The 24,972-nt window shown below is 43.0% G+C and overlaps 1 protein-coding gene across 3 annotated transcripts in view; it reads left to right on the top strand.

The window, feature by feature from the left end:
* si:dkey-16j16.4 (uncharacterized) overlaps positions 1 to 22,489 on the top strand; it is a 109,648-nt gene extending 87,159 nt beyond the window's left edge. For all 3 annotated transcript variants that reach the window (XM_048531372.2, XM_048531370.2, XM_048531369.2), the window contains one exon: positions 22,095 to 22,489. In XM_048531372.2, the coding sequence (XP_048387329.1) occupies positions 22,095 to 22,223 (129 nt within the window). In that variant the 3' untranslated portion in view covers positions 22,224 to 22,489. The remainder of the gene's footprint in view (positions 1 to 22,094) is intronic.
* Positions 22,490 to 24,972: the final 2,483 nt, after the last annotated feature.

Genomic DNA, 24,972 nt, shown 5'->3' with positions numbered 1-24,972 from the left:
AAAGTATGATCAGGCTACAGACTTGTGACTTGATTGTAGCAGACTGGAATGCAAAAAGAAATGAAAAAAGTAACTGGGAATCTGCAAATGTAAATTTGGCATAGTTTTTATTAGCCTTGCCAGCATTTACCCAGAACTATAAATTCGAACACAATCATGCCCTTTGATTTATTTTAAACATTACATTCCCTCTCCAACGGTAAAGCAATTTCTTTTCAATACGAAAGCCCGAAGCTGATTGCAGTGCTATCGCTTTAGATCTGAAACATGTTTATTGATTTGTTCATGTTTGATATTCAGCTCTGAAAAATGAGTAAATCCAGGTGGTCCATTCTTGTGTGATATCTTTCTCAGTCTTTCATAGAATCCCTACATTTGGTCATTTGATCCATCAAGTCCATACCGACCTTCTGAAGAGCATCCCAGCCATACCTAAGCCGTGAAATCTATTCCTGTAACCCTGCTTTTTCCACACATCAAAAGACACTATTGCCAATTTAGCATGGCTAATCCATCTAACCTGTACATCCTTGGACTATGGGAAGAAACCAAAACACCCAGAGGAAATCCACACAGACATGGGGAGAATGTGCATACTCCACACAGTCGCTTGAGGGTGGAATTGAACCAGGGCCCCTGGTGCTATGAGGCAGCAACAGTAGTCATTGAGCCACTGTGCTACACAGATATGGAGGCAAGGTTAGGCTTCACCAGTTAATTACGCAAATTACAAATCTCTTTTCCCTCCTCGCCCACTCTGCTCCTGATGCCCTTTGAGGTTCTGACTTGGAAACGGACTTTGGGGTTTCTTTAGTCATCCTCTGGTACTTTCTAACCATGTGTGTGGATGGTACATGACAGGAATGGGTCTTGTTGCTGAACCTGTTTCTGCCCACACCCAATGCTGATGTATCTATACTTCCTAGCAAGAAAGTGGGATCTGGACAGTGATTATAATAGCTGGGAGATATAACTACCTTGGGAAAGGTTCAAAGCAGAGCAATGCTTAAAGAAATTCAATTAGTCAGATAGGATTAAAGAACAGATCTGTTCTTGTAGACAGCACAAACTTGGAGATGAGCTCATAGAATTTTCTAACATAATGAAAATACTGGATTCTGCACTAACTTTAAGAGATTATTCCAGTTTGTCAGTCTAAGTTGGCTCAGGAACATGCACTTGGACTAGAAACAGACCAGAGATTCAGTCATTTTTCCTTCACCTGGAAATAATGAGCTTCTGGATGACACTGTGTGCTGACGTGGTGGGTCGTGACTTACTGTAGGTTTCCCAGAGAGAACTGGAGCAGTTCCTGGCCTCGGCAGAGACTGGATCATGCAAAAACTATGGGAATAACAACATGGAAGCTGGAGCTGAGGACACAGTAGTCTGAAAAATCTTTTTGAAGTTATTAACCAGCTCCATGGCAGATTGAGTTTAATCTAGGCAAGTGTGAGGTGCTGCTTTTAGGGAAGTCAAATGCAAGAAGAAAGTATACAGTAGGTGGCAGGATCCTTAGAAGCATTGACTATAGAGGGATCTTGACGTGTAAGTCCATAATTTTCTGAAAGTAGGACGCAAGTGAATAAGGTGGAAAAGAAGATGTATGGTATGCTTGCCTTCATTGGTTGGGGATTGAATATAGAAGTTGGCAAATCATGTTGTACCTGTATAAAACCTTCAGCCGCATTTAGAGTATTGTGTGCAGTTCTCGTCACTGAAATATGGGAAATATGTGGATGATTTGAAGAGATTGCAAAAGAGGTTTGCCAGGATGTTGTCCGGATTGGAGTGTATTAGTCGTAATGAGAGGTTGGATAAACTTGGATTGTTTTCATGAGTGTCAGACTCTGAGAAGCAACCTGATAGAAGTATATAAAATTATGAGAGGCATGGAAAGGGTGGATAGTCGGAGTCTTTTTCTCAGGGTGGAACTGTCCTATACTAGAGGACATAGGTTTAAGGTGAAAGGGTGTAAGTTTAAAGGAGATATGCAAGGCAGGTTTTATACGTAGAGAGTGGTAGGTCCCTGGAATGCATTGCCTGGGAAGGTGGTAGAAGCAGATACAATAGCAGAGTTTTTAAGAAGCATTCAGACAGGCATGTGAACAGAACAGAGAGCAGAGAGATGCAGACCATGTGCAGGGAGATGGGAATAGCTTAGAATAGCATAATAATCGATGCAGACATCATGGGTGGAAGGGCCTGTTCCTATGCTGTACTGTTCTTGGGTTTTTTTTCAACTTCTCTAGTTTTGTATGGATGTGTCAGATAAGGGGGAGTTAGGATAGAAAATGTGTTCAAACTTTGCACAGGGGTTGTTAATTGTATGCAGTGGACAGCCAGTTAAGTAAGGAGTCTGGCAACATTCAAGAGGGAAAAGAAGATTGTTAAACAGATTACAAATGATAAGTGGGAGATAGCATATGGGAATGTTTACTTTAGGAGATAGGCCGTTGAAATGAATTGATTTTCCCCTTGCTTTGACAGATGAAGGTTTAGAAATAAAGCCATTGTTCACTGTCTAGGTTGGTGCCATTTCATGTATCATAGAGTTGTACGCCATGGAAACAAACCCTTCAGTCCAACTCAATGAAGCTGACCAGATATCCTAAATTAATCTAGTTTCATTTGGCCCATGTCCCTCTAAACCCTTCCTATTCATGTCCCCATCCAGATGCCTTTTTAAATGTTGTAAGTTTACCGGCCTCCACCACTTCCTCTGGCGGCTCATTCCATACATGTACCACCCTCTGTGTGTAAAAGTTGCTTCTTAGGTCCCTTTTAAATCTTTCCCCTCTCACCTTAGACCTATGCCCTCTCATTTTGAACTCTCCTATCCTGGGAAAAAGATCTTGACTGTTCACCCTATCCATGCCCCTCATGATTTTATAAACTTCTCTAAGGTCACCACCACCCCTGCCACCCCCCCCCCCCCCAAAGCCTCCAATGGTCCAGGGAAAATATCCCCAGTATATTCAGCCTTTCCCTATAGCTCAAATCCTCCAACCCTGGCAATATCCTTAAATCTTTTCTGAACCCTTTCAAGTTTAACAACATATTTCCTATAGCAGGGAAACCACAATTGAATGTGGTCTTCAAAAGTGGCCCAACCAATGTTCTGTACAGCCACATGACATTCCAACTCCTATACTCAATGCATTGACCAATAAAGACAGATGTACCAAATATCTTTTTCACTACCCTGTCTCCCTGTGACCTCACCTTCAAGGAGCTATGAATCTGCACATTTTTGGCAACATGCCCCATTAACTGTTAAAGTCCTGCCCTGGTTTGCAACACCACACATTTATTTAAATTAAACTCCATCTGCCACTCATCAGCCCTTTGGTCCATCTAATCAAGGTCCTGTTGTCCTGTGAGATCACTTTCTTCACTGTATAGTACACAGCTTACTAACCATAGCTCCTATATTTACAGTTAAACCAAACCTTGATTTGTAGGTCAGATCACAAATGTTACATATAGTGCACCTGGAGAAGTGGGTGAGGGTACTGGTTTTGTGACTTTGCCACTAACCCTGTGTGAGTCTGTCTTCCTCAAATGTTAAGCTTGCTTCCAAATTCCATTTGGATCTTCTGTCCCTTGCACTGAGGTTGATTTTCAAAATATCTTTACATTGAGGTTAAGGAGGTCCTATGTTGAACCTTAATTGTACGAGTATGCTTGTACGCTATTTACGGTAAAACACTTCTTCAGTTTGGCTTGTGGCAATCCTCCATGTGATCTAATGAACAGCCAGGATCTCAACCAGTCTGAATGTGCTCTAAATATTCAGTATTAGTGACTCTGTCCTGCTATTTTGATGTTAATCTTGAGCAGTAATGGTGGAATGCATCTAATTGTGTAATACCAGCAGGCTGTTGATGCTCCTTAGCCACAGAGAAGGGATGTGAGAACCACTGCCTGGCAGACTTCAATCTTTGTTTTGTGACAAACTCCATGCTCCTTCCAAAGTTTGCGGACTGGCCTGCCAAATTCTGAGCTTGCTTTTGTCAATAGGCATCATCCAGCATGATGCTGTTGGAGACAACACTCCCAGGAGAGCAGAATGGCTGAACTGAGCTGAGGGCTTATGGGGTGACAGAAGCCCTGGTGAGCCAATCCCGGTTGAGGAAGGTCTCTCAAGTTAAGTGCTACTGGGGCATTTAACAGGCCGTCATCGGGCCTTCCCCAGGACCAAGGACCTTTGTGATGGAAATACCATTCACTGAGAGCTACTGGCACATCAGTGCTGTCTACTGCTGTTATTGCCTCCATCCAGGACCCAAGACCGAGGCTAAAAGTAGCTGATTGACTGGGGCAGGTAGAGGAGAGACAATAAGGAGGGGAGGGGAGCACACTTAGTGGCAAGGGCAGGTGGGTAGTACCAGCTTTCCCAATACTGTGTCCCTCGCTTAGGCACTGACTGTCTTTGAATGTGTTGGGTTGGTCTCTTGGACCCAGTTTAAAAAAAAGCTTCAAAAAGGGTTTGCAGTGGGACAAACCCGAAAGTGAGCATTCAATGTCCTTTTAAGGGCCTCATTGAGTCAGGGTGGGAAGGCCAAACTTGAGGTGGGTTTGGGGAGGGGCAGGGTCTTCACTCTCTACCTTCCCTCCTACCCCAACTCTAACTTACTGTAAAGGCAAAATGTTTGAGCCGTGGATCAACAAGGCAGCTGATATTCCTGGATTATGTGCAATAACTGACGAATGGGTCAGTCAGTAGCTGGGTAAATGGACTGCAAGGTTTCTTCCAATCCTGTACATACCCAGGATCCTTGCTTCTAAGAGGAGACAAATGTTGGCTCCTACAATGTCAAACCAGCAGTTTAATATGGTAAGCGGGAATAATGAAAGGGCACAGGCCTTTGAAGAGGGATGCTTGATAAGAGTCCTTTGTTTCAGGTCTGGCTGCATTCGATCAACATCGAATTCAATTCAGTGAGGATCAAGGGGGGAATCTCTCCAGTGGCTGGAGTCATGCCTGGCATAAAGAAGGATGGCTCTGATTGCTGAAGGTATTCAGCCTTCTAACAGATACAGCAGGGAGTGAGGTTGTTAATAAAGAAATGTGGTCGATGGAGTGTAATTGCGGACACAGAGATGGTTTGGGGTGTGTATACTTCAATGCTAGAAGTATCAGAAATAAGGCGGATGAACATAGAACATGGGTCAGTACTTGGAAAAACGATGTTGTGGCCATTACAGAAACTTGGGTAACTCAGGGACAGGAATGGTAGTTAGAAGTTCTGGGATTTAGATGCTTTAAAAGAAATACAGAGGGTGGTGAAAGAGGCGGGGGAGTCGCATTGCTAGTCAGGTCAAGTGCAGCAGCTACTGAAAGGCAGTTCAAGAATGAAATAGCTACAAAGTCAATTTGGATTGAGGTCAGGAGCAAGAAAGCAGCAGTCACTTTGTGGGGGGTAGTTTACAGATGCCGTAGTAGTTGCAGAGAAGTGGAGGAGTGGATTGGAAGGCAGATACTGGAAAGATGCAGAAGTCACAGGATTGTAGTCATGGGTGACTTCAACTTTCCAAATATAGATTGGAAACCTTTTTGTTGCAATAGTTTAGATGGAGCAGATTTTGTCCAGTGTGTTTAGGAAGGATTCCTGACACAGTATGTAGATAGGCCAACATGAGGAGAGTCCTCTTTGGATTTGGTGCTTGACCATGAACCGGGCCAAGCGCTAGACCTGTTGGTAGGAGAGCATTATTGTGGTAGCGATCATAACTCTGCTACTTTTACAACAGTCATGGAAAAGGATAGGTGCATACAGCAGGGTAAGGTTTATCATTGGGGGAAGGGTAACCACAATTCTGTTAGGCAAGAATTGGGTAAGATAAAATGGGAACAGATGCTGTCAGAGAAGAGCACTGTAGAAATGTGGAGATTGTTTAAGGAATGCATACTGTGTGTGCTCGATATGTTTGTCCCTAGCGGGCAGGGAAGATGAGGTTGAGTGAGGGAGCCTTGGTTCTCAAGAGAGGTTGAACAACTGGTTAAGAGTAAGAAGGATGCTCAAGGTAGGTATAGGAAACAAGGAACAGAAAAGCTCTAGAGGGATATAAGTTATCTAGGAGGGAGCTGAAGAAAGGGCTTAGAGCTATAAATGGCCATGAGAAAACCTTGGCAGATAGAATCAAGGAAAACTCCAAAGCTTTTTACACATACGTGAGGAATAAGAGAATGACCAGAGAAAGGGTAGGGCCGAACAAGGATTGTATAGGAAATTTGTGTACGGAGCCTAAACAGATAGGAGAGGAACTTAATGAATACTTTTCTTTGGTATTCACAACTGAGAGAGACCGAGTTGAAGAGGAGGACAGTGTAAAACAACCTGGTAGGCTGGAGGAGGCCCATGTTAGTAAGGAAGATGTATTAGGAATTTTGAGGAACTTGAAGATAGATAAGTCCCCTGGCCTGATGGGATTTATCCAAGCATTCTATGGGAAGTGAGGGAAGTGATTGCAGGGCTTTTGGTGACGATCTTTCAGTCCTCACTGTCCACGGATATAGTGCCGGAAGATTGGAGAGAGGCAAACGTCATTCCTTTGTTCAAAAAAAGGGAATAGGGATAACCCCAGAAATGACATGCCAATAAGCCTTACGTAAGTGTGGGCAAATTATTGGAAAGGGCCCTGAGAGATAGGATTTGTGATCACTTGGATAGGCATAGTTTGATTCGTGATAGTCAGCATGGATTTGTGAGGGGCCTCACAAAACTTATTGAATTCTTTGAAGAGCTGACCAAACATGTGGATGAAGGTAGAGCAGTGGATGTGATATGCACAGATTTAAGTAAGGCGTATGATAAGGTTCCCCGTGGTAAGCTCATGCAGAATGTAAGGAGGCATGGGATAGGGGTAAATGAGGCAGATTGGATTCAGAATTGGCTGACCCTTAGACCAAGGGTGGTCGTGGACAAAAATATTCAACATGGGTGCTGAGTTACAAGTGGTGTACCACAAGGGTCCATTCTGGATCTTTTTCTATTTGTGATTTTTGTAAGTGATTTGGATGAAGGAGTGGAAGGGTGGATTAGTAAGTTCGAAGATGATACAAAGGTGGGTCGAGTTGTAGATAGTGTGGAGGGCAGTTTGAGGTTACAAAGGGACATTGATAGGATGCAGAGATGTGCTGAGAAGTGGCAGATGGAGTTAACCCTGAAAAATGAGATGTGATTCATTTTGGAAGGACAAAATTGAAAGCAAAATAAAGGGTTAACAGAAAGATTCTTGGCAGTGTGGAGGAGCAAAGGGATCTTGGGGTTCATGCCCACAGTTCCCTGAAAGCTACCACCCAGGTGGAAAGAATTGTTAAGAAGGTGTATGGTGTGTTAGCTTTCAATAATAGAGGGATTGAGTTGATGAACTGCGAAGTTATGCTCCAGCCATACAAAAGCCTGGTTCTGCCACATCTGGAGTATTGTGTCCAGTTCTGGTCACCTCATTACAGGAAAGATGTGGAAGCGTTGGAAAAGATGCAGAGGAAATTTACCAGGATGTTGCATGGAATGGAGGGAAGGTCTTATGAGGAAAGGTTGAGAGAGCTATGGCTTTTCTCTTTAGAACGACGAAGGATGAGAGGTGACTTGATAGAGGAGCACAGAATGATCAGAAGTATTGATAGAGTGTACAACCAGAGATTTTTTCCTAGGGTGCAGGTAGCTATTATGAAGGGGTGTAGTTTTAAAGTGAGTTGGGGTAGATATAGGGAAGATGTCAGAGGAAGGTTCTTTACTCAGAGTAGTCGGGGCGTGGAATGCATTGCCGGAGAGGGTAGTGGAATTGGCCTCTTTAGGGGCATTTAAACAGCTATTAGATAGGCATATGGATGATAGTATAAGGTAGGGGTGGAGGTTAGATAGACCTTAGGATTAGGGTAAAAGTTCAGCACAGCATCATGGGCCAAAGGGCCTGTACTGTTTTATGTTCTATGAAAGCCAATCAGACCATCTAAATCTTAACCATTCATTCTCTCCACCACCAATGCAAAGTGGCAACAGTATGTAAATTTGCAAAATGCAAATCAGCAACTCTCCAAGGCTCTAGAATCCACAGCAGTTTCCTGTGACCTCTACCAGCGAGAAGGACAAGGGCAGCACTAATAGGGAAATTATTTGCCCCATTTGCAAGTGCCCCTTTCAAGCCACTCGCCATATCATCGTAGCCTCAATGTCACTGGGCCAAAATCCTGAACCTCCCAGCCTAACAACACAGTGGATGGGCCTACATCGCATGGACTCTGACAGGTTCAAGAAGGTTGACTCGCCAAAAACTTGTTGAGGGCAACTGTAGATATGCCTTGAGTGAGCTGCTCAAGTCCTGAGAATGGTTTTAAGAAAAGGAGCAATTTAATGAGTACGGCCAGAGCTTTCAGGCACAACAGCTGCAACTTGTTAACTTCTGGTCAAGTTTAATTTGCAGCAAAAATCCCAGGGAACTTCCTGCAGGAGTAGTTACAAGCAGTAGATAATAAGGCTTAGTTATTTTAGAACACCATGAGGATACTGTGGGAGTGGGAGGTGTTAAACACAAAGAATACTTTATCTGATGCATTGACCTAACGGCTTGACAGTGTTGCCTTATTGTGTAAGCTTGTGTCAATGCCTCGAGAAAATATTCGTGCTTTTCTTCTCACAGCCATCTCACTCTGCATCCTGTACAAGAGAGAAAATAAATTTCTCATATTAAACAATTGTTCCTCTTTTTAAATTGGTGTTTATCTTCATTCTGTCTTGTATTCCTAGCTAGTGTTATCCTAATTATTGTAGGTATGGGAATACATATATTTCAAATGTTTCAGTAACATCAGAATTGATGACAAATGGAATGAGTCTCAAAGCATATTGCTCAGGTTAAACATTGTTGTCCGATGCTCAACAGCAGTCCCTTCTTTCGGGTACATTCCATAGAAATAGTGGGAAACAAAAACAGGGAAAACATGGGCAGGAGTAGGCCATTCAACCCTTTTGAGCCTAGTCCTCCATTCATTACAAAGGGACAGTGATAGGATGCAGAGCTGGGCTGAGAAGTGGCAGATGGAGTTTAACCCTGAAAAATCATCCAACTCAGCATCTTGTTCCCACGCTTGAAATCATGTAATGTTTTGGCCTTAACTGCTTTCATTGGTAGTGAATTCCATGGGTCCACTATTCTCTGAGTGAAGAGGTTGATCCTCTGAACTACATGTTTTTTCTTTATTCTTTAGACAGTGACACCTGGCTCTGGACTCTCTGCTGTTGGGAACATGCTTTGCGCATTTGCTCTGTCTAGTCCTGTTTTAAGTTGTTGTGAGATTCCCCTTCTCATTCTTCTAAACTCCTCTTAGTCCGAATGGATCCAGTCTATGCACAGTCCGAGATAACAAAGTGTGGAGCTGGATGAACACAGCACATCTTAGATGCTGCTTGGCCTGTTGTGTTCATCCAGCTCCACACTTTGTTATCTTGGATTCTCCAGCATCTGCAGTTCCCATTATCTCTCTACTCAGAGTCAGTTCTGTTATCCCAGGAATCATTTTAGTCAACCTTTGTTACATTCCCTCTACAGCCAGAACATTCTTCCTTGGCCAAGGATACCAAAACGCCACACAATATTCCACGTCTCACTGAGATTCTGTAAATCACAGCAAAACATCCCTGTAACTGTAACGTTTGATCTGCAGCACAGTGTCCATGAGGAAATAGTTGACAATGTCAGATAATGAAGAAAGATAGAGATTTGGCTCCATGAATAGCACCTTGAACTGTTGGTGAGCCGCAGGTCGTTGGGAGCTGTTTGCTTCTGGTTGGGATGTCTACGGCAAGGTTTAGGGCAATGTGCCAGGTGATCTAAAGATCCACAATGGTAGAACAGGTGAAGGAAAAGAATGTCTCAGCAGCTGTGAAGCTGGAAAAAGTCCACAGCAACAAAGGTGATCCCAGTCATTATGGCTTAACATCTCACTGAAGTCTGATGTCTAACCCATCAAGGTGGTGAGAGTGCTTCATGGACCTCTTGTTAAACAGAATCACACTGGCTTCTTCCAGGCCCTGTGGCGATGGAGAATTGATGACAGGGACAGGACTGTGAACCTAGGAGGACTGAATGAAGGATCTGCATGCTCATTACAGATGCATGCATGCCTTTGGGCCCCTCTGTTGGGACAGATTGTCTTTGGGCAGTAGCACAATTCACTAATCGCTCTTTGCAGGATACCCTGTACTCACTCAAAGTGGGGGAGGAGTTTCGAGTCATACAGCGTGGAAACAGACCCTTCAGTCTAATTAGTCCATGCCGATCAGACTAAACTGGTCTCATTTGTCTGCATTTGCCCCACTTTAAAATAATCATTCACAGGATGAGGGTACCGCTTGCTGGGTAGCATTTATTGCCCACCCCTAATTGCCCAGAGGGCAGTTAAGAGTTAACCACGTTGCGGTGGGTCTGGAGTCACATGTCGGCCAGACCAGGTAAGAATGGCAGTTTCCTTCCCTAAAGGACATTAGTGAACCAGATGGGGTTTTCCTGACAATCGACAATGGATTCTTGATTATCATTAGATTCTTAATTCCATTTTTTTAATTGAATTCAAATTCCATCATCTGCTATGTTGGGGTTTGAACCCAAATTTCCCGGATGTTATCAGGGTCTCTGGATTCCATCACCTCCATCTAAGTCGTTCCTATTTATGTATCTGTGCAAATGTCCTTTAAATGTTGTAACTGTACCTAGATCTGCAACTTTTTCTGGCAGTTCATTCCACATGAGAACCACCTTCTGTGTTGAAAAGTTGCCCCTCAGGTATCTTTTTAAATGTTTCTCCTCTCACCTTAAAGATATGCCATCTTGTTTTGAACCCCCTCAAGGTGCCCTAAAAATAGGCTGATCCACTCACTGGGCTTGCTGCAGGATCATCATTCACGGTAATAAAGCTGTTCTGGTTACAGACACAGGTTTATATTGTGCCTGTTAGCTTTGGTATGTATGAATGTTTTGAGTGTAATAGACTCAGTGATGTAGTGCCCATACTGGTGAACCAGCAAACCACAAGTTTGAGGGTTCAAGGCCAGTCACGTTGGAAACCTGAATTCAATGAAGGTGGTAATTATTGGTTAGATCCAGAAAGAAACAGATCCAAAAGCAGCCAAATACAATCTCTGTTGTTATAATGCTGTTAATGTAATGGAATGTCCTGAAATGGTATAATTAAACAAAATGTGACACTGAGCCATGAAAGGAGATATTACACCAGGCAGCAAAAAGCTTACTGTAACAGTTTGAGTTTAAGGAGCATCCTAATGGGTGAAATGAGCTGTCTCGGCTTGATTTTCTATAACATTGCGTCCAGAAAGCTCCATAATAGCCTATCGAACGTTTTTTTTGGGGCTGTGGGTGGGGTTTGGAGGTGTGCTGTGTCCAATCTTTTCTTTGTTTTCTGAGTCAGTGTGATTTGAAGAAGTGTCATTCTACAGAAAAAATGAGGATGGCAACTAACGACCGGTGAAGCCAAAGCAAGAAATATTCTCAATGAATCAACAGTACACATTAACACAAATACACTCTCGAACCTCTTGGCTAAAGCAAGAGAAACCAATTGGGTATAGGATGCTAAGAGAGAAAAGGATGAATTTGAAAAGAACACGTCTGAAGATGTAAAACCTGACTAAAATATTTTTGAAGAGCTATTTTCATGTGAGAAAGCTGTTGGAGATGAGTTGAGAAGCTTAGAGGATGTCAGTAGGACTAGAACCAAGGATAAATGCAGTAGGTTAATGTACTCATTGAATATTCACTTCAAATATTCACTTAGATTATCTGATTTAATGAAGGATATGCTAAGTAGTTTTAACAACAGCCCATCAATGAGCCAGTCCAGATAAAAGGGCTTAAAATGAACAAATCCTTTAAGATGAATGAAGATTTAAGATCGGATTTACAAAATTCTGACGATCACTATGAGTTATCTGGAAAATGTTGAGGGGTCTCCTTAGATGCAAGCTGTAATAATACTTACATTCTAACAAAGGTTTTAAAAGGAAATGGACACAAGCAGCTGCTGTCATCAATATGAGATGAAATAATAGGATTGATTTTCAGGAGCAAACTTGATGACTCTTTATTTAGTGTCATAGTAAGTAACAATTAACAAGGATTCAGAAAATCTCTATGAACTTCCAGATGTATTTTTGTGTGAGTGGACTATAGGAAGCCTGATAGTGCTTGAGACCTGGACTTCAAATAAACTTGTGTTGTTCATCTGGAGTAATGGAGGCCGAAGGTGAACACCAGCTTAAAAAGTTGGCTGAAGGGAATGAAGATGGAAAAAAAAACGAGATTGTGGCAACTGGGATATGCCAGCAATCCAAGCTGAAGTTTCTAATTTACATGTTTTGAAGCTTCAGACATGAGAAATCAGTGGGTACAGTCAAGCTAATTTGGCAGATGAGAACAGGCAAATGATCAAGAGTTGAGGGCTCAGCATCACAACCTTCTTTAGGGTGCTTACAGATGGGCAAAGAAACCTTGTCCTCCTAACAATATCAGCATCCTATCAACGAGTAAATAATAAAAACCAAATGAGTAACATGGGTGAAACTAGGAAATAAAATTCAGTACGAAGTGTAAGCATTTATACATGGGAACAATAATTGGATAGGCTTTATGTGCTCTCTTGTAATGGGGGTCTAGTGGTGCAGTGTTAGTGTCTTTACCTTTGAACAGCAAGGCCTGGGTTCAAGTCCCCACCTGCTCCAGAGGTGTGTCTCAATGTCCGTCCTGGAAAGTGTCACAAGTAGCAAATGACCAGGTAATCTGGGGTGTCTGTAAACTTCCAGTCACAGTACAACTATAACCAATAAATTAGACCGGGTTTTGAATTATATCGTGAAATGATTGTAGTAGAAGTCAAAAGGTGTAATGTTAAAACTATACAGTTTGGATAATCATAAGACCTGGGAGCAGAAATTAGGCCATTTGGCCCATTGAGTCTGCTCTGCCATTCAATTGTGGCTGATAAGTTCCTCAACCCCATTCCCCTGCTTTCTCCCTGTATCCCTCGATAATCAAGAACATATCTATCTCAGTCTTGAATGTACTCAATGACCTGGCCTCCACAACTTTCTGTGGCAATGACTTCCATAGATTCACCACTCTCTGGCTGAAGAACTTTCTCCTTATCTCCGTTCTAAAAGGTCAAAGGCTTTATGCTTTTATTCTGAGGCTGTTGCCTTGGGCCTTAGTCTCTCCTACCAATGGAAGCATCTTCCCAACAGCCACTCTGTCCAGGTCATTCAGTATTCTGAGAGTTTCAATTAGGTCCCCCCACGTCATCCTTCTAAACTCTAATGAGTATAGTCTCAGACCCCTCATTTGTTAAGCTTTACATTCCTTGGACCATTCCTGTGAACCTCATCTGAGCCCGCTCCAGGGCCAGTACATCTTTCCTGAGATATAGGTCCCAAAAACTGTGCACAATACTCCAAATATGGCCTGACCAGCCATATAAAGCCTCGGGAGTACATCCCTGCTTTTATATTCAAGTCCTCTCAACATAAATTCCAACATTGCAGGATCAGGCTCTATCGTATGGAGATCCCAGGAGTCAGGATTAGGACTCTTGCTTTTCCTAATGTATCTTTATGATCTGGATCTTGGTGTTTACAAATGACATTTAATTTGGCAGAGTTCTTAACTATGAGGGGTATAATATGAAACTCCATAAAGTCATTAACAGTGGGCAGACAGGCAACAGGGATGAGGTTCAACGTAGAGAAGTCTGAGGTGATGCACTTTGACAGAGAGAACATGGAAAGTGAATATAAAATAGAGGATATAGCTCTAAAGGGAGTGCAGGAGCATACAGAAACCTGGTTACACACATGAACAGATCATTGAAGATGGCAAGACAGGTGGACAGAGCATTTAATAAAGCTCTCAGTTCTCAGTATTATTCACGGGGCACAGAGTACAAGAGCAAGGTGTTGATATTGAACTTCTACAAGGCACTTGTTAGATCTCAGCTGGAGTGTTGTGTAAAAGGTAAAGTTGCCGTTGTCTTGCCAGACCATAGGGCTGCTCTTTGATTAGCAAGGTAACTGGTGGTGATTTAACCTGAGGTGAGGGGAGAGGTTGATAAGGAGAGTCCTTTGTGGGAATTGAACCCTCACTGTTGGAATCACTCTACATCACAAAAAAGCTATCCAGTCAATTGAGCTAAACCTTCAGGGCAACTGTAATTATGAAGAACATAGCTTTTTATCCATCATAGGCAGAGATTTCACAGGAATTGTTAAGAGGTGTCTAGGATGACCCAGAGTAAATATTTTAAGTTGTATCTTATAGCATCCTTAGAACATACCCAACATATTTTGCTTCTGATAAGTTACTACTCTGTTGTAGTTATAGAGCCATAGAGCTGCACAGCATGGAAACAGACTCTTCAGTCCAACTCGTCCATGCTGACCAGATATCCTAAATTTTTCTAGTCCCATTTGCCAGAATTTGGCCCATATTCCTCTAAACCCTTTCTATTCATATACCCATCCAGATGCCTTTTAAATGTTGTAATTGCACCAGTCTCCACCAATTCCACTGGCAGTTCATTCCATACACGCACTATACTCTGCATGAAGAAGTTGCCCCTTAGGTCCTTTTTAAATCTTTCTCCTCTCAGCTTAAACCTATGCCCTCTAGCTTTGGCCTCTGCTACCCTGAGGAAAAGTCCTTGTCTATTTGCCCTATCTATGCTCCTCGTGATTGAACTCTAGAAAATCACCTGCCAGCCTCTAGAGAAAATGGCCCCAGTTGTTTTTATTTAGGCAAATGGGGCAACCAAATTGTTATGGCAAGTTCTCATGAACACCATGTCATTAATAATGTTTTCTTTTGGATGTGGTGGCTGGGGGAAGAATGTTGGCCAAGGTACAGGATGCCTTCAAATAATGCAATAGAGTTTTTTTTTCTGCCTTCCCGAAAATTCCACGTGTGCTCAGTTCCCGTATGCGAGTTAAGCTTTAATTTGAATTCATGCTCCACGTTGACACCTTCCTATTCTGCACAATGTCAACTTCCTTTGCCAGATTGGTGCCACTTTTCTGTGGAAACCTGTTCAAGTTGAATAAAGAGCCCTGAAGTTGTATTCTATTATTTCCTCTGAGCACTTAATCTCTAGTGAATTTCATTTGCCATTGTTCTGCACTTGGAAATCTCATCAAGGTCAGTCAGGGAAAGCAAGGGCAGATCATTAGTTTTGAATGTGCCAGGTGAGAGAATGAGAAATTCCTTCACTCTGAGAGTGGTGAGTTGGTGGAATTCATGACTGCAGAAGGCAAATGAGGCTAAACATTGAATGGTTTTAAGAAGGACATTACCCTAAGAACTGTATCCAAAGGGATCAAAAGGGTATGGGGTGAAAACAAGAACAAGGCACTGAATTGGATGATCAGCCATCATTATTTTGAATGGTGGAGGAGGTTCAAAGGGCCAAATAGCCTACTTCTGTTCCTAGTTTCTATATTTCTGGTAGATTGCAGTATGTACCACTATGCTATGTTTCTCACTGTCTGCTTGCTTATCTTATAATTACATGGACAGGTCATGGTAAGAAATGGCAAAACTAGGAGGAGCTACTGGTAGTCAGCATTAACAACAACTTAAATTCATATAGCCTCCTTACCGTGGAAGGAACCAAAGGTATTGCATTGTGCATTATGTGATGTGGAGATTCTGGTTTAGACTGGGTGGAGAAAGTCAGAAGTCACATGACACCAGATTATAGTCCAACAGGTTTACTTGAAATCACAAGCCTTCACAGACCTGCTGAACTTTTCCAGCAACATTTGTTTTTGTTCCTGTTGGACTGTAACGCTGATGTTGTGTGACTTCTCACTTTGCATTATGTGACTCTGTGTCAAATGTTGGTTTATGAAGAGATATTAAGCACATGACTTGAAACTTGTTTGAAGAGTTAAGGTTTGAGGTATCTTAAAGTAGCGAAGAAATGTTGGGATGTTCAGGGAGAAATGCAGAGCTCTCATGCTTAATTAATGGAAGGCAACGGTGGGCCATTGAAAGCTGGGCTGTGTGAGACCAGAATTGGAGGAGCGTGTGTCTTGAAGGATCAGAAGGTGTCAAAAAGATGAGAAAGCAGAAGTCATGGAGGGGCTTTGAAGACGAGAATAAGAATCTTAAAATAAACTCATTCCTTACCAATGAAGTGAGCGGACCAATGCAGTTTGGTGTAAGTTAGGATATGGGCAGCAGAGTTTTGAATAACTCCACGTTATGGAGGAAAGAGGATAAAACTTGATTGGGACATTTTAGTGAAAAATAATTCCAAGTATTTGATCTGGTGCAGAGCCATAGTTGGGAGTTAGCGAGTTTCAAATTAATAACACTGAAGTATTATCCATAATTGGTTCATGTAAAAAAAAATTGTTTGGATTTAAGAGTCATTCAAGTGTTTAACACTTTTAAATGTATCTATAAAAGGCAAATTAAATTCTAAAGATGGCCTTGATTAAATGGAGGAAAGCCTTAATCTGTCTAATTGGAGCAGACAGATTGATAACATCTTAAATAATTGCTGGAGAAACTCAGCAGGCCTGGCAGCATAAGTGGAGACAAAGCAGAGTTGACATTTCTATTTATGATTACATTCCTCTTTCTGCAACTTAGTTATCCCAAAGATTTTCTCTTGTCTCTTCAGTCATTCTCCCTGACCTTTCTTTTCCAGACATTCTGCCATCCCTAAACAGGGTTCAATTCTAGCCTCGGGCAACTGTCTGTGTAGAGTTTGTACATTCTCCCCGTGTCTGCGTGGGTTTCCTCCGGGTGCTCCTGTTTCCACCCACAGTCTAAAAGATGTGCGGGCTAGGTGGATCGGCCATGGTAAATTGCCCATAGTGTTCAGGGGTGTGTGGGTTATAGGGGGATGGGTCGGGGTGGGATGTTCCAAGGGGCGGTGTGGACTTGTTGGGCTGAAGGACCTGTTCCCACACTGTGGGGGATCTAATGAGTCATGTTACTTTTTGCCTTCACCTTTTTGTCTGCTCATTGAGCCCCCTTTTGCTCTAACTTCTTCTTCTTGTCTCTCTTTACTTCTTTATATTTCTTTGCTCTCCCTCTGTCTGAGTTATCTCTCAGATCCAGCCCCTGAGTTTCTCCTTTGTGCAGTGTCACCCTGCTGTTTTTCCCTCTTGCCCCCACATTTCCCCATTGCACACCCTCACTGCCTCTCCTTATTGTCAGTCTACCGTCTTCTCTCTCTCTCTCTCTCTGTTCCACCTTCCCAGATGATAAGGCACTCCATATCACTGTCGCCTGTCTTCTCTTTCCTTGAAGACTGCTATTTCTTTTTGTCCTCCCTGGGGATAAATTTCTGATGTGATAATTCTTCCAACCTCACTTTCCAAATTGGAGAGCTGTCTGGCAAGTACAATGAGTTTAAAGAGAACCTCTGTGGGTTAATGACCTAAAATTCACCAGGCACGTATTGCAGCTTTTAAGCAAACATTCGATAACTGGCCAGATGGAGCTTGATGTTTTAGCTTCGCACGGCTGAACACTACTTGATATGATCTTTCGTTCCAATCGGTACTTTCTTGGAGCTTCTTAAAGTTCCTTTGTAGCTAGTGAATTCTCAAGTAGATCAAGTCTTTTGATAGATCTTTTTTGAATTTTGGATTTTTTTTAACTTTACTTCTATAATTTTATCTGCCTGCATATCTTGTATTTCTTCCTATCTTCTGGTCCATCTCTGTCTTTTTCAACTTCTTGTTTTAATATTCCTTTCACCATTCCCTCTCTCTCTCTCTCTCTCGCACTTACACTTCTCAATATCTCTCCCAATCTCTGCCAATTCCTAACTCTGCCTTCCTGTCTCTCCAATCTTTTCCTAATCCCCTGGCTATCTATCTCATGCCACTGTCATGGCCTTCAACTCCTGCCCATGCATACACACACACACACACACACACACACACACACACACACACACACACACACACACACACACACACACACACACACACACATACATACACACACACACACACACACACACACACACACACGTGCACAGACATCCACACATGCACGCACATACACTCCCTTCACATACACACACCTGCCCGTACAGGCATGCACACAACTTAACAGTTAAATTAAATTAAAGACATGGACAATAACATTGTAGGTACAATGGGAGTCATCAACAAGGGAAGGGCAGGCATTTCACTTTTGAAGACAAGCTGACATGTAAGTAATTCATTTTAACTGCATCAGGTTTTAATTTTATTGTTATCATAACCATCAGTCATTGAGTGTGCGATGGGCAGAATCAGTTGTGGATTTCAAAATGAATTGGGTAATTATCTGAAGAGCAAAAGGTTTCAGAGCTAAGGAAAAAGGAATTAACAGAATTCCCTTTCATAGAATCATTACATCATGATAGTCTGAATGGTTTCCATTTGTGTCTGTGTTGTCCTTCTGCAGGAGGAATTCACAAGGTATCACTCTCCTGTCTTTTCTCCGTAAGTCTGCAGGGAAAGTATGTTTTTTCAGGTAAAAATCCAATTTCTGTTTGAGTGCTGTTGATTGGCTGCACCTCCACTCCACTTTCAATCATTGCAGCAGATCATTTTCAGGAGGTGGTAGTGCTGTAGTAATGTCACTGAGCTAGTCATCCATCGTGCCCGGGCTCACATTCTGCAGATGTGGGTTCAAATCCCACCATGGGAGATGGTGACAGTTAAATCCACTGTTTTTAAAAATGTTGTGAAATGTGTCTCTATGTCCATGAGTGCACATCAACAGTGTTAGCCGCGTCAGTCCTTTCTTATCTCATCAAAACACTCAAATAATTTAGTTAAGAATGATTTTTTTTTTCCTGAGCAGATCTGTGCTGGTTCCCCTTCATTAACCCAAGATGCTCTTTATTTTGTCCTAATAATTTGTAAAAGCTTCTCTGCCATTACATTTAAACTTGCTGGCCTTTAATTGCTGGGCATATCATTAATGCAACTTTTTTTAAAAGAAAGGTGTAATGTTTTACAATTCTTCAGGTTTCAGGTGCCTTTCCTGATTTTAAGCAAGCTGAGAAATTTATGACCAGTGCATTTGCAATTTTCAGATTTGCTTCCCATAGTATCATTGGATGCAACACATTCAGTCTGGGTGTGTTAATCAATTTTTTAAATACCTATCTGATACATCCTCAATATCAATTTTAAACCTAACAAGAGTCTGAGCTACAGAGATAATAGGAACTGCAGACGCTGGAGAATCTAGGATAACAAGGTGTAGAGCTGGATGAACACAGCAGGCAAGCAGCATCAGAGGAGCAGGAAAGCTGATGTTTCAGGCCAAGACCTTCTTCAAAAGCTGAACACCTTGTTATCTAAGAGTCTGAGCTACCTCCTGTTTCAGCATGACCTGGATAGTAAATTTGTTCTTGTTGAAGACAGGTGCAAAGTATTGATTCGTACTGTCAGCATTATCCATGCCTACATATATTAATCCCTGTTTGGTCCCCATTTGAGCTGTCCTTCATGTTAGCTGCCAGTCACTTCTCACGCTCTCTCTTTGCTTCTCTTACTTGTGCTTTCAATTTCGCTTTGAGCCTTCTATAGTTGATCTCAATTACAATATCCACCTGACGTCGATTACAAGTACACTTACACAGCTTCGTCTTAGTCTCTCTCCATTTCCCCATCTTGGGAGATGTTTGTCACACAGAGCAATGCAGCACCTTCTGCTATGAACTGTTACATGGATTTTCTGCACATGCCTTTAGAGTGGGAATCGATCCTATGATTTTTCAGACCTTGGATGCATGCATCACCAAATAACGCTGAAGAAACATAGCTTCTGAAAACACTGAAGAGATTTTTGCTAAGAATAAAAAAATCTGTATGAGCTGAGTTGTCGTAGCTTTAAGATCAAATTCCACACCCTTCCTTCCCCGTGCCACAATAACCCTTAGTAATCAAATCACCGTGTGAATAAGCTGGGATGGCTGCTGACCAAATCTTTCAACATTTGTAAACCATTAGCACAAAAGCCAAATAAAAAAAATGAAAGGCCTGCACGCTGCTTCACTAAGACTTAGGCTGGTGAAATTTAATTTAGTTCAGGCTTTGAACAGCAAAAGAGAATTTTTTTTTGTTTAAGTGAGGGTGTGTGTGTGTGTGTGTGTGTGTGTGTGTGTGTGTGCGCGTGCGTGCGTGTAGGGGGGTGGTGGTGGGAGGGGTGTTCCTGTTTGGTTGTGCAACACTGTAGCTCCAGGCATTGAAGTAGACCCTGTAGTGTAGAGCTGAGCAAGAGCACAGCATTTTCTTTGCTGAGTGAAGGTTACGAGACACGAGGGTGGTGGGGAATGAAACACCTTCTCGTCCTAACACTGTTGTTTGCAAAGGGGAGGTCAGCTGCAATGTGAAGTCCTGTTGGCTCCTCCAGCGTGCCTCTATCCCCGAGGGGGATATCTAATTGAAGTGCTTATGATGATTAAAGGCGGCAGTGGGATAGATAGAGAGAACAATTTCCTTTTGGCAGTGGGGGTGGGGGGAGGTGGTCAGTGGTAGTGGTGGGAGCTGTCAACAAGGGGCACCTCTTTTAAAATCACCTAATTGTGGGTAAAAGCAGATTTACTTGATACACACACACAGGGTTGTAGAGTTCCCTCCTGCAACAAGCTTTCTGGTGTCAGTCGAGAATGTCAGAAACTTGAGATTACCTTTTTATTTTTGAAAAATAAATCAGAAGATTCATATTGGACTTGAGACATTACTTTTCTCTTTTGTTGCACCAATGCTTTGGGTCTCCAATATCAGCAGCCGAATGCTTACAACAAAATAAAACAGACATTGCCAGAAAAACTCAGCAGAGCTGGCAGCGTCTGTGGAGAGAAATCAGAGTTAATGCTTCGGGTCCAGTGACATTTCCTCAGTCCTGCTGAGCTTTTCTAGCAATTTCTGTTTTTCTTTCTGATTTCCAGCATTTACAGTTCTTTTAGCTTTCATTTTGCTTTTAAGACTTTTTTTTGTTGCTAGATGAGTTTAACTGAATGGTGGAACAGCTTTGAGGAGCTGAATGACATTCACCTGCTCCTGTATTCCTAACTTAGCAGTCGTTCACTCTAAAGCAACACTGCAACATTATTGACATTTGCAAGTTCCATGATTTGTAAACACTTTATAAATGCTTGTGATCCATTTGAGAAGTTTAAACAGGTAGAAAGCTTTAATGAACAGTCCTGTGTCCATCACAGATGCTGTTTTAAAACAATAAATCTGGAATTGGTGGAGTTCAGCTTTGCTGAATTGCACTCTCCACTTCTCACGTTGTCAATATTGTGGCCAATCTGAATGCCAGGATATTTCCCTTTAGTAGCTCCCTACCTTTATGAGTTGAAAGATGAGTGGAAGTTCTCTCTTGAGAAGACCTGCAATCGACTGTGTGACAGCTTGCGTGTATATATGCTGGCTGAAAGTGCAGAGGAACATTGTGGGGACATTGTCAAGGGTTGAGTAAAGTTGCAGATATTAAAATGACCCAAGAAGCAAGGAGAAAATATTTAGGGAAGGAATTCTACCTGGAAACCTAACCTTCAACATAGGAATGTATGAAATTGGAGCAGGAGTAGAGCAAATGGTGCCTTGAGCCTGTTCTGCCAATCCATACAGTCATCTTGGAGATCAACTCCACTTTTACAAATCCTGGGATTCTCTGGTGGAGCAAAACTCTGTCTTTCTTAGCTTTAAGTATGTTCGATGATGGTGCATCCACGAGATAGAGCATTTCCAACCATTCGTAATCCTTTTGAGTGTAGAAATTTCTCCTCATCCCAGCCCCAACACTTCTGGTAGCTATGAGAGCCTGTACTTAAATGCAAGTATTTTCCCATCTGGCTCACTCGAGTGACACATTCGGGGATAATTAATGTGTGTAGATTGGCTGCTGCATTTTACCCCGCAGAGGTACTTGTTCTTTAAAACAACTCATTGCCCGTGAGGATCTGGGAGGTGAATGCCTCTTAGTTTCTTGAATCCATCAGTAGCTTGGACTCGAGTGCTGACAATGTCTTCACCTTGTCTTTTCCCCCCCAGAGCATCAGTGGCAGCTGCCCCCCACCGCGGTACTTGTACGACCCGTCGAGCTTTGCGTTTCGCTCGCTGAGCACCTTGGCCCCCATGAGTCCAATGGCTCCAATTGAAGAACCACCGTGTGCCTACTGATGGATGTGCTGACCCTTACTGCAGAAAGCTGCCTGGGAGGCAAGTTGTGACAGAGGAACAGGACTGGGACTCTACAACGTGCCTGCCTATTGGAGCAGTCCATAAGAATTGATTTTTTTTTTGACAGACTAATGTGAACAAAAGCGTGAAACTTTATTGCTAGGAGGTGCTTTGTAACATTCCTAGTTCTGTGCTTGCGCTATTAAAGTACAATGGATGATGGACATTGAAATTTCTACCCTTGTATAAATAGTTATATTAAATAAAGCAACACCTTTGTATATATTTATGTCTGTGCTCTCAACTGGATTGTTCATTGGATCAACAAATAGAAACATTGAAAAGAGTCGTCAGCCATTTGGCCCTTCAACCTGTCCTACCATTCAATGCAATTGTGGTGGATCCTCCAACTCACTATCCTGTTCCCACTTTCTTCCCATATCCTTTGATCCCTTTAGCTCTAAGAACTACATCTGTCTCCTTGAAAATGATCAGTATTTTTGCTTCAATTGCTTTCTATGACAGTGTATCCCACAGGCTCACCACTCTCTGGGTGAAGAACTTTCTCCTCATCTCTGTCCAAAATGGCCTACCCAGTCTCCTTAGACTGTGACCCCTGATCTGTACTTGTCAGTCATCAGGAATATGTTTCTTGTGTTTACCCTGTCTAGCTCTGTTAGAATTATATCGGTTTTTATGGGATACCCCACCTCATTCTTCTAAACTCCAGTGAATGTAGTCCTAACCGATCCAGTCTCTCTTCATTCATCAATCCTGCCACCACAAGAATGAATCTGGTAAATCTCCATTGCACTCCATCTGTAGCTAGAACATCCTTCCTCAGATAAAGAGACTAAAACTGCACACATTATTCCAGGTGTGGTCTCACAAAGACTTCATGTACAATTGCAACAAGAAATCCCTGTTCCTGTACTCAAATTCTTTTGCTATGAAGACCAATATCCTATTGCCTTCCTCACTGCCTGCTGCACCTACATGATTACATGTCAGCAACTGGTGTACAAGGACACCCTGTTGTCACTGAACCTCCCCTTTTGCCAATCCATCGCCATTCACATCATAATCTGCCTTCCTGATTTTGCTACCAAAGTGCGGATTATCACTCATTTATCCACATCATACTTCATCTGCCATGCATTTGCTCGCTCACTCAAATTTTTCAAATCACACTGCATCCTTGCCACAGTTCACCCACCCACCCAGCCTTGCATTATCTGCAAAACTGAGACAATCCGTTTAGTTCCCTCATTTAAATCATTAATATATAGGGCTGTTGTTACTAAGATGATGGTGCTAAACAGTGATGATTCCTACATTAAAGATAATAAAATGTGAGGCTGGATGAACACAGCAGGCCAAGCAGCATCTCAGGAGCACAAAAGCTGACGTTTCGGGCCTAGACCCTTCATCAGAGAGGGGGATGGGGAGAGGGAACTGGAATAAATAGGGAGAGAGGGGGAGGCGGACTGAAGATGGAGAGTAAAGAAGATAGGTGGAGAGAGTATAGGTGGGGAGGTAGGGAGGGGATAGGTCAGTCCAGGGAAGACGGACAGGTCAAGGAGGTGGGATGAGGTTAGTAGGTAGATGGGGGTGCGGCTTGGGGTGGGAGGAAGGGATGGGTGAGAGGAAGAACCGGTTAGGGAGGCAGAGACAGGTTGGACTAGTTTTGGGATGCAGTGGGTGGGGGGGAAGACCTGGGCTGGTTGTGTGGTGCAGTGGGGGGAGGGGAGATTTTGAAACTGGTGAAGTCCACATTGATACCATTAGGCTGCAGGGTTCCCAGGCGGAATATGAGTTGCTGTTCCTGCAACCTTCGGGTGGCATCATTGTGGCACTGCAGGAGGCCCATGATGGACATGTCATCTAGAGAATGCGAGGGGGAGTGGAAATGGTTTGCGACTGGGAGGTGCAGTTGTTTGTTGCGAACTGAGCGGAGGTGTTCTGCAAAGCGGTCTCCAAGCCTCCGCTTGGTTTCCCCAATGTAGAGGAAGCCACACTGGGTACAATGGATGCAGTATACCACATTGGCAGATGTGCAGGTGAACCTCTGCTTAATGTGGAATGTCGTCTTGGGGCCTGGGATAGGGGTGAGGGAGGAGGTGTGGGGGCAAGTGTAGCATTTCCTGCGGTTGCAGGGGAAGGTGCCGGGTGTGGTGGGGTTGGAGGGCAGTGTGGAGCGAACAAGGGAGTCACGGAGAGAGTGGTCTCTCCGGAAAGCAGACAGGGGTGGTGATGGAAAAATGTCTTGGGTGGTGGGGTCGGATTGTAAATGGCGAAAGTGTCGGAGGATGATGCGTTGTATCTGGAGGTTGATGGGGTGGTGTGTGAGAACGAGGGGGATCCTCTTAGGGCGGTTGTGGTGGGGGCGGGGTGTGAGGGATGTGTTGCGGGAAATACGGGAGACGCGGTCAAGGGCGTTCTCGATCACTGTGGGGGGAAAGTTGCGGTCCTTAAAGAACTTGGACATCTGGGATGTGTGGGAGTGGAATGTCTTTTTGTGGAATGATTCTTACATTAATTTTGTTTCCATAGCAGTGGCTCATGATTCTTCCCTGGCTCACTCTCAGTTTGATATGGTCGCAGGGCGGGCATCATCCTCCAGACCTGATGGCTGTCTGCCCACTTTTCTTCTGAGGTAGTAGTACTGGGGACAGGTGAGCTGTATTCTCATCCCTCGCCCACCACAGCATCACCACCTGTGCTTAACTTTCCAACTATGTTTTCCACT

This window comes from Stegostoma tigrinum, chromosome 4 (genome assembly GCF_030684315.1).
Source record: "Stegostoma tigrinum isolate sSteTig4 chromosome 4, sSteTig4.hap1, whole genome shotgun sequence".
Classification (NCBI taxonomy): Eukaryota; Metazoa; Chordata; class Chondrichthyes; order Orectolobiformes; family Stegostomatidae; genus Stegostoma; species Stegostoma tigrinum.
This window is presented reverse-complemented; position numbering and strand designations above follow the sequence as displayed.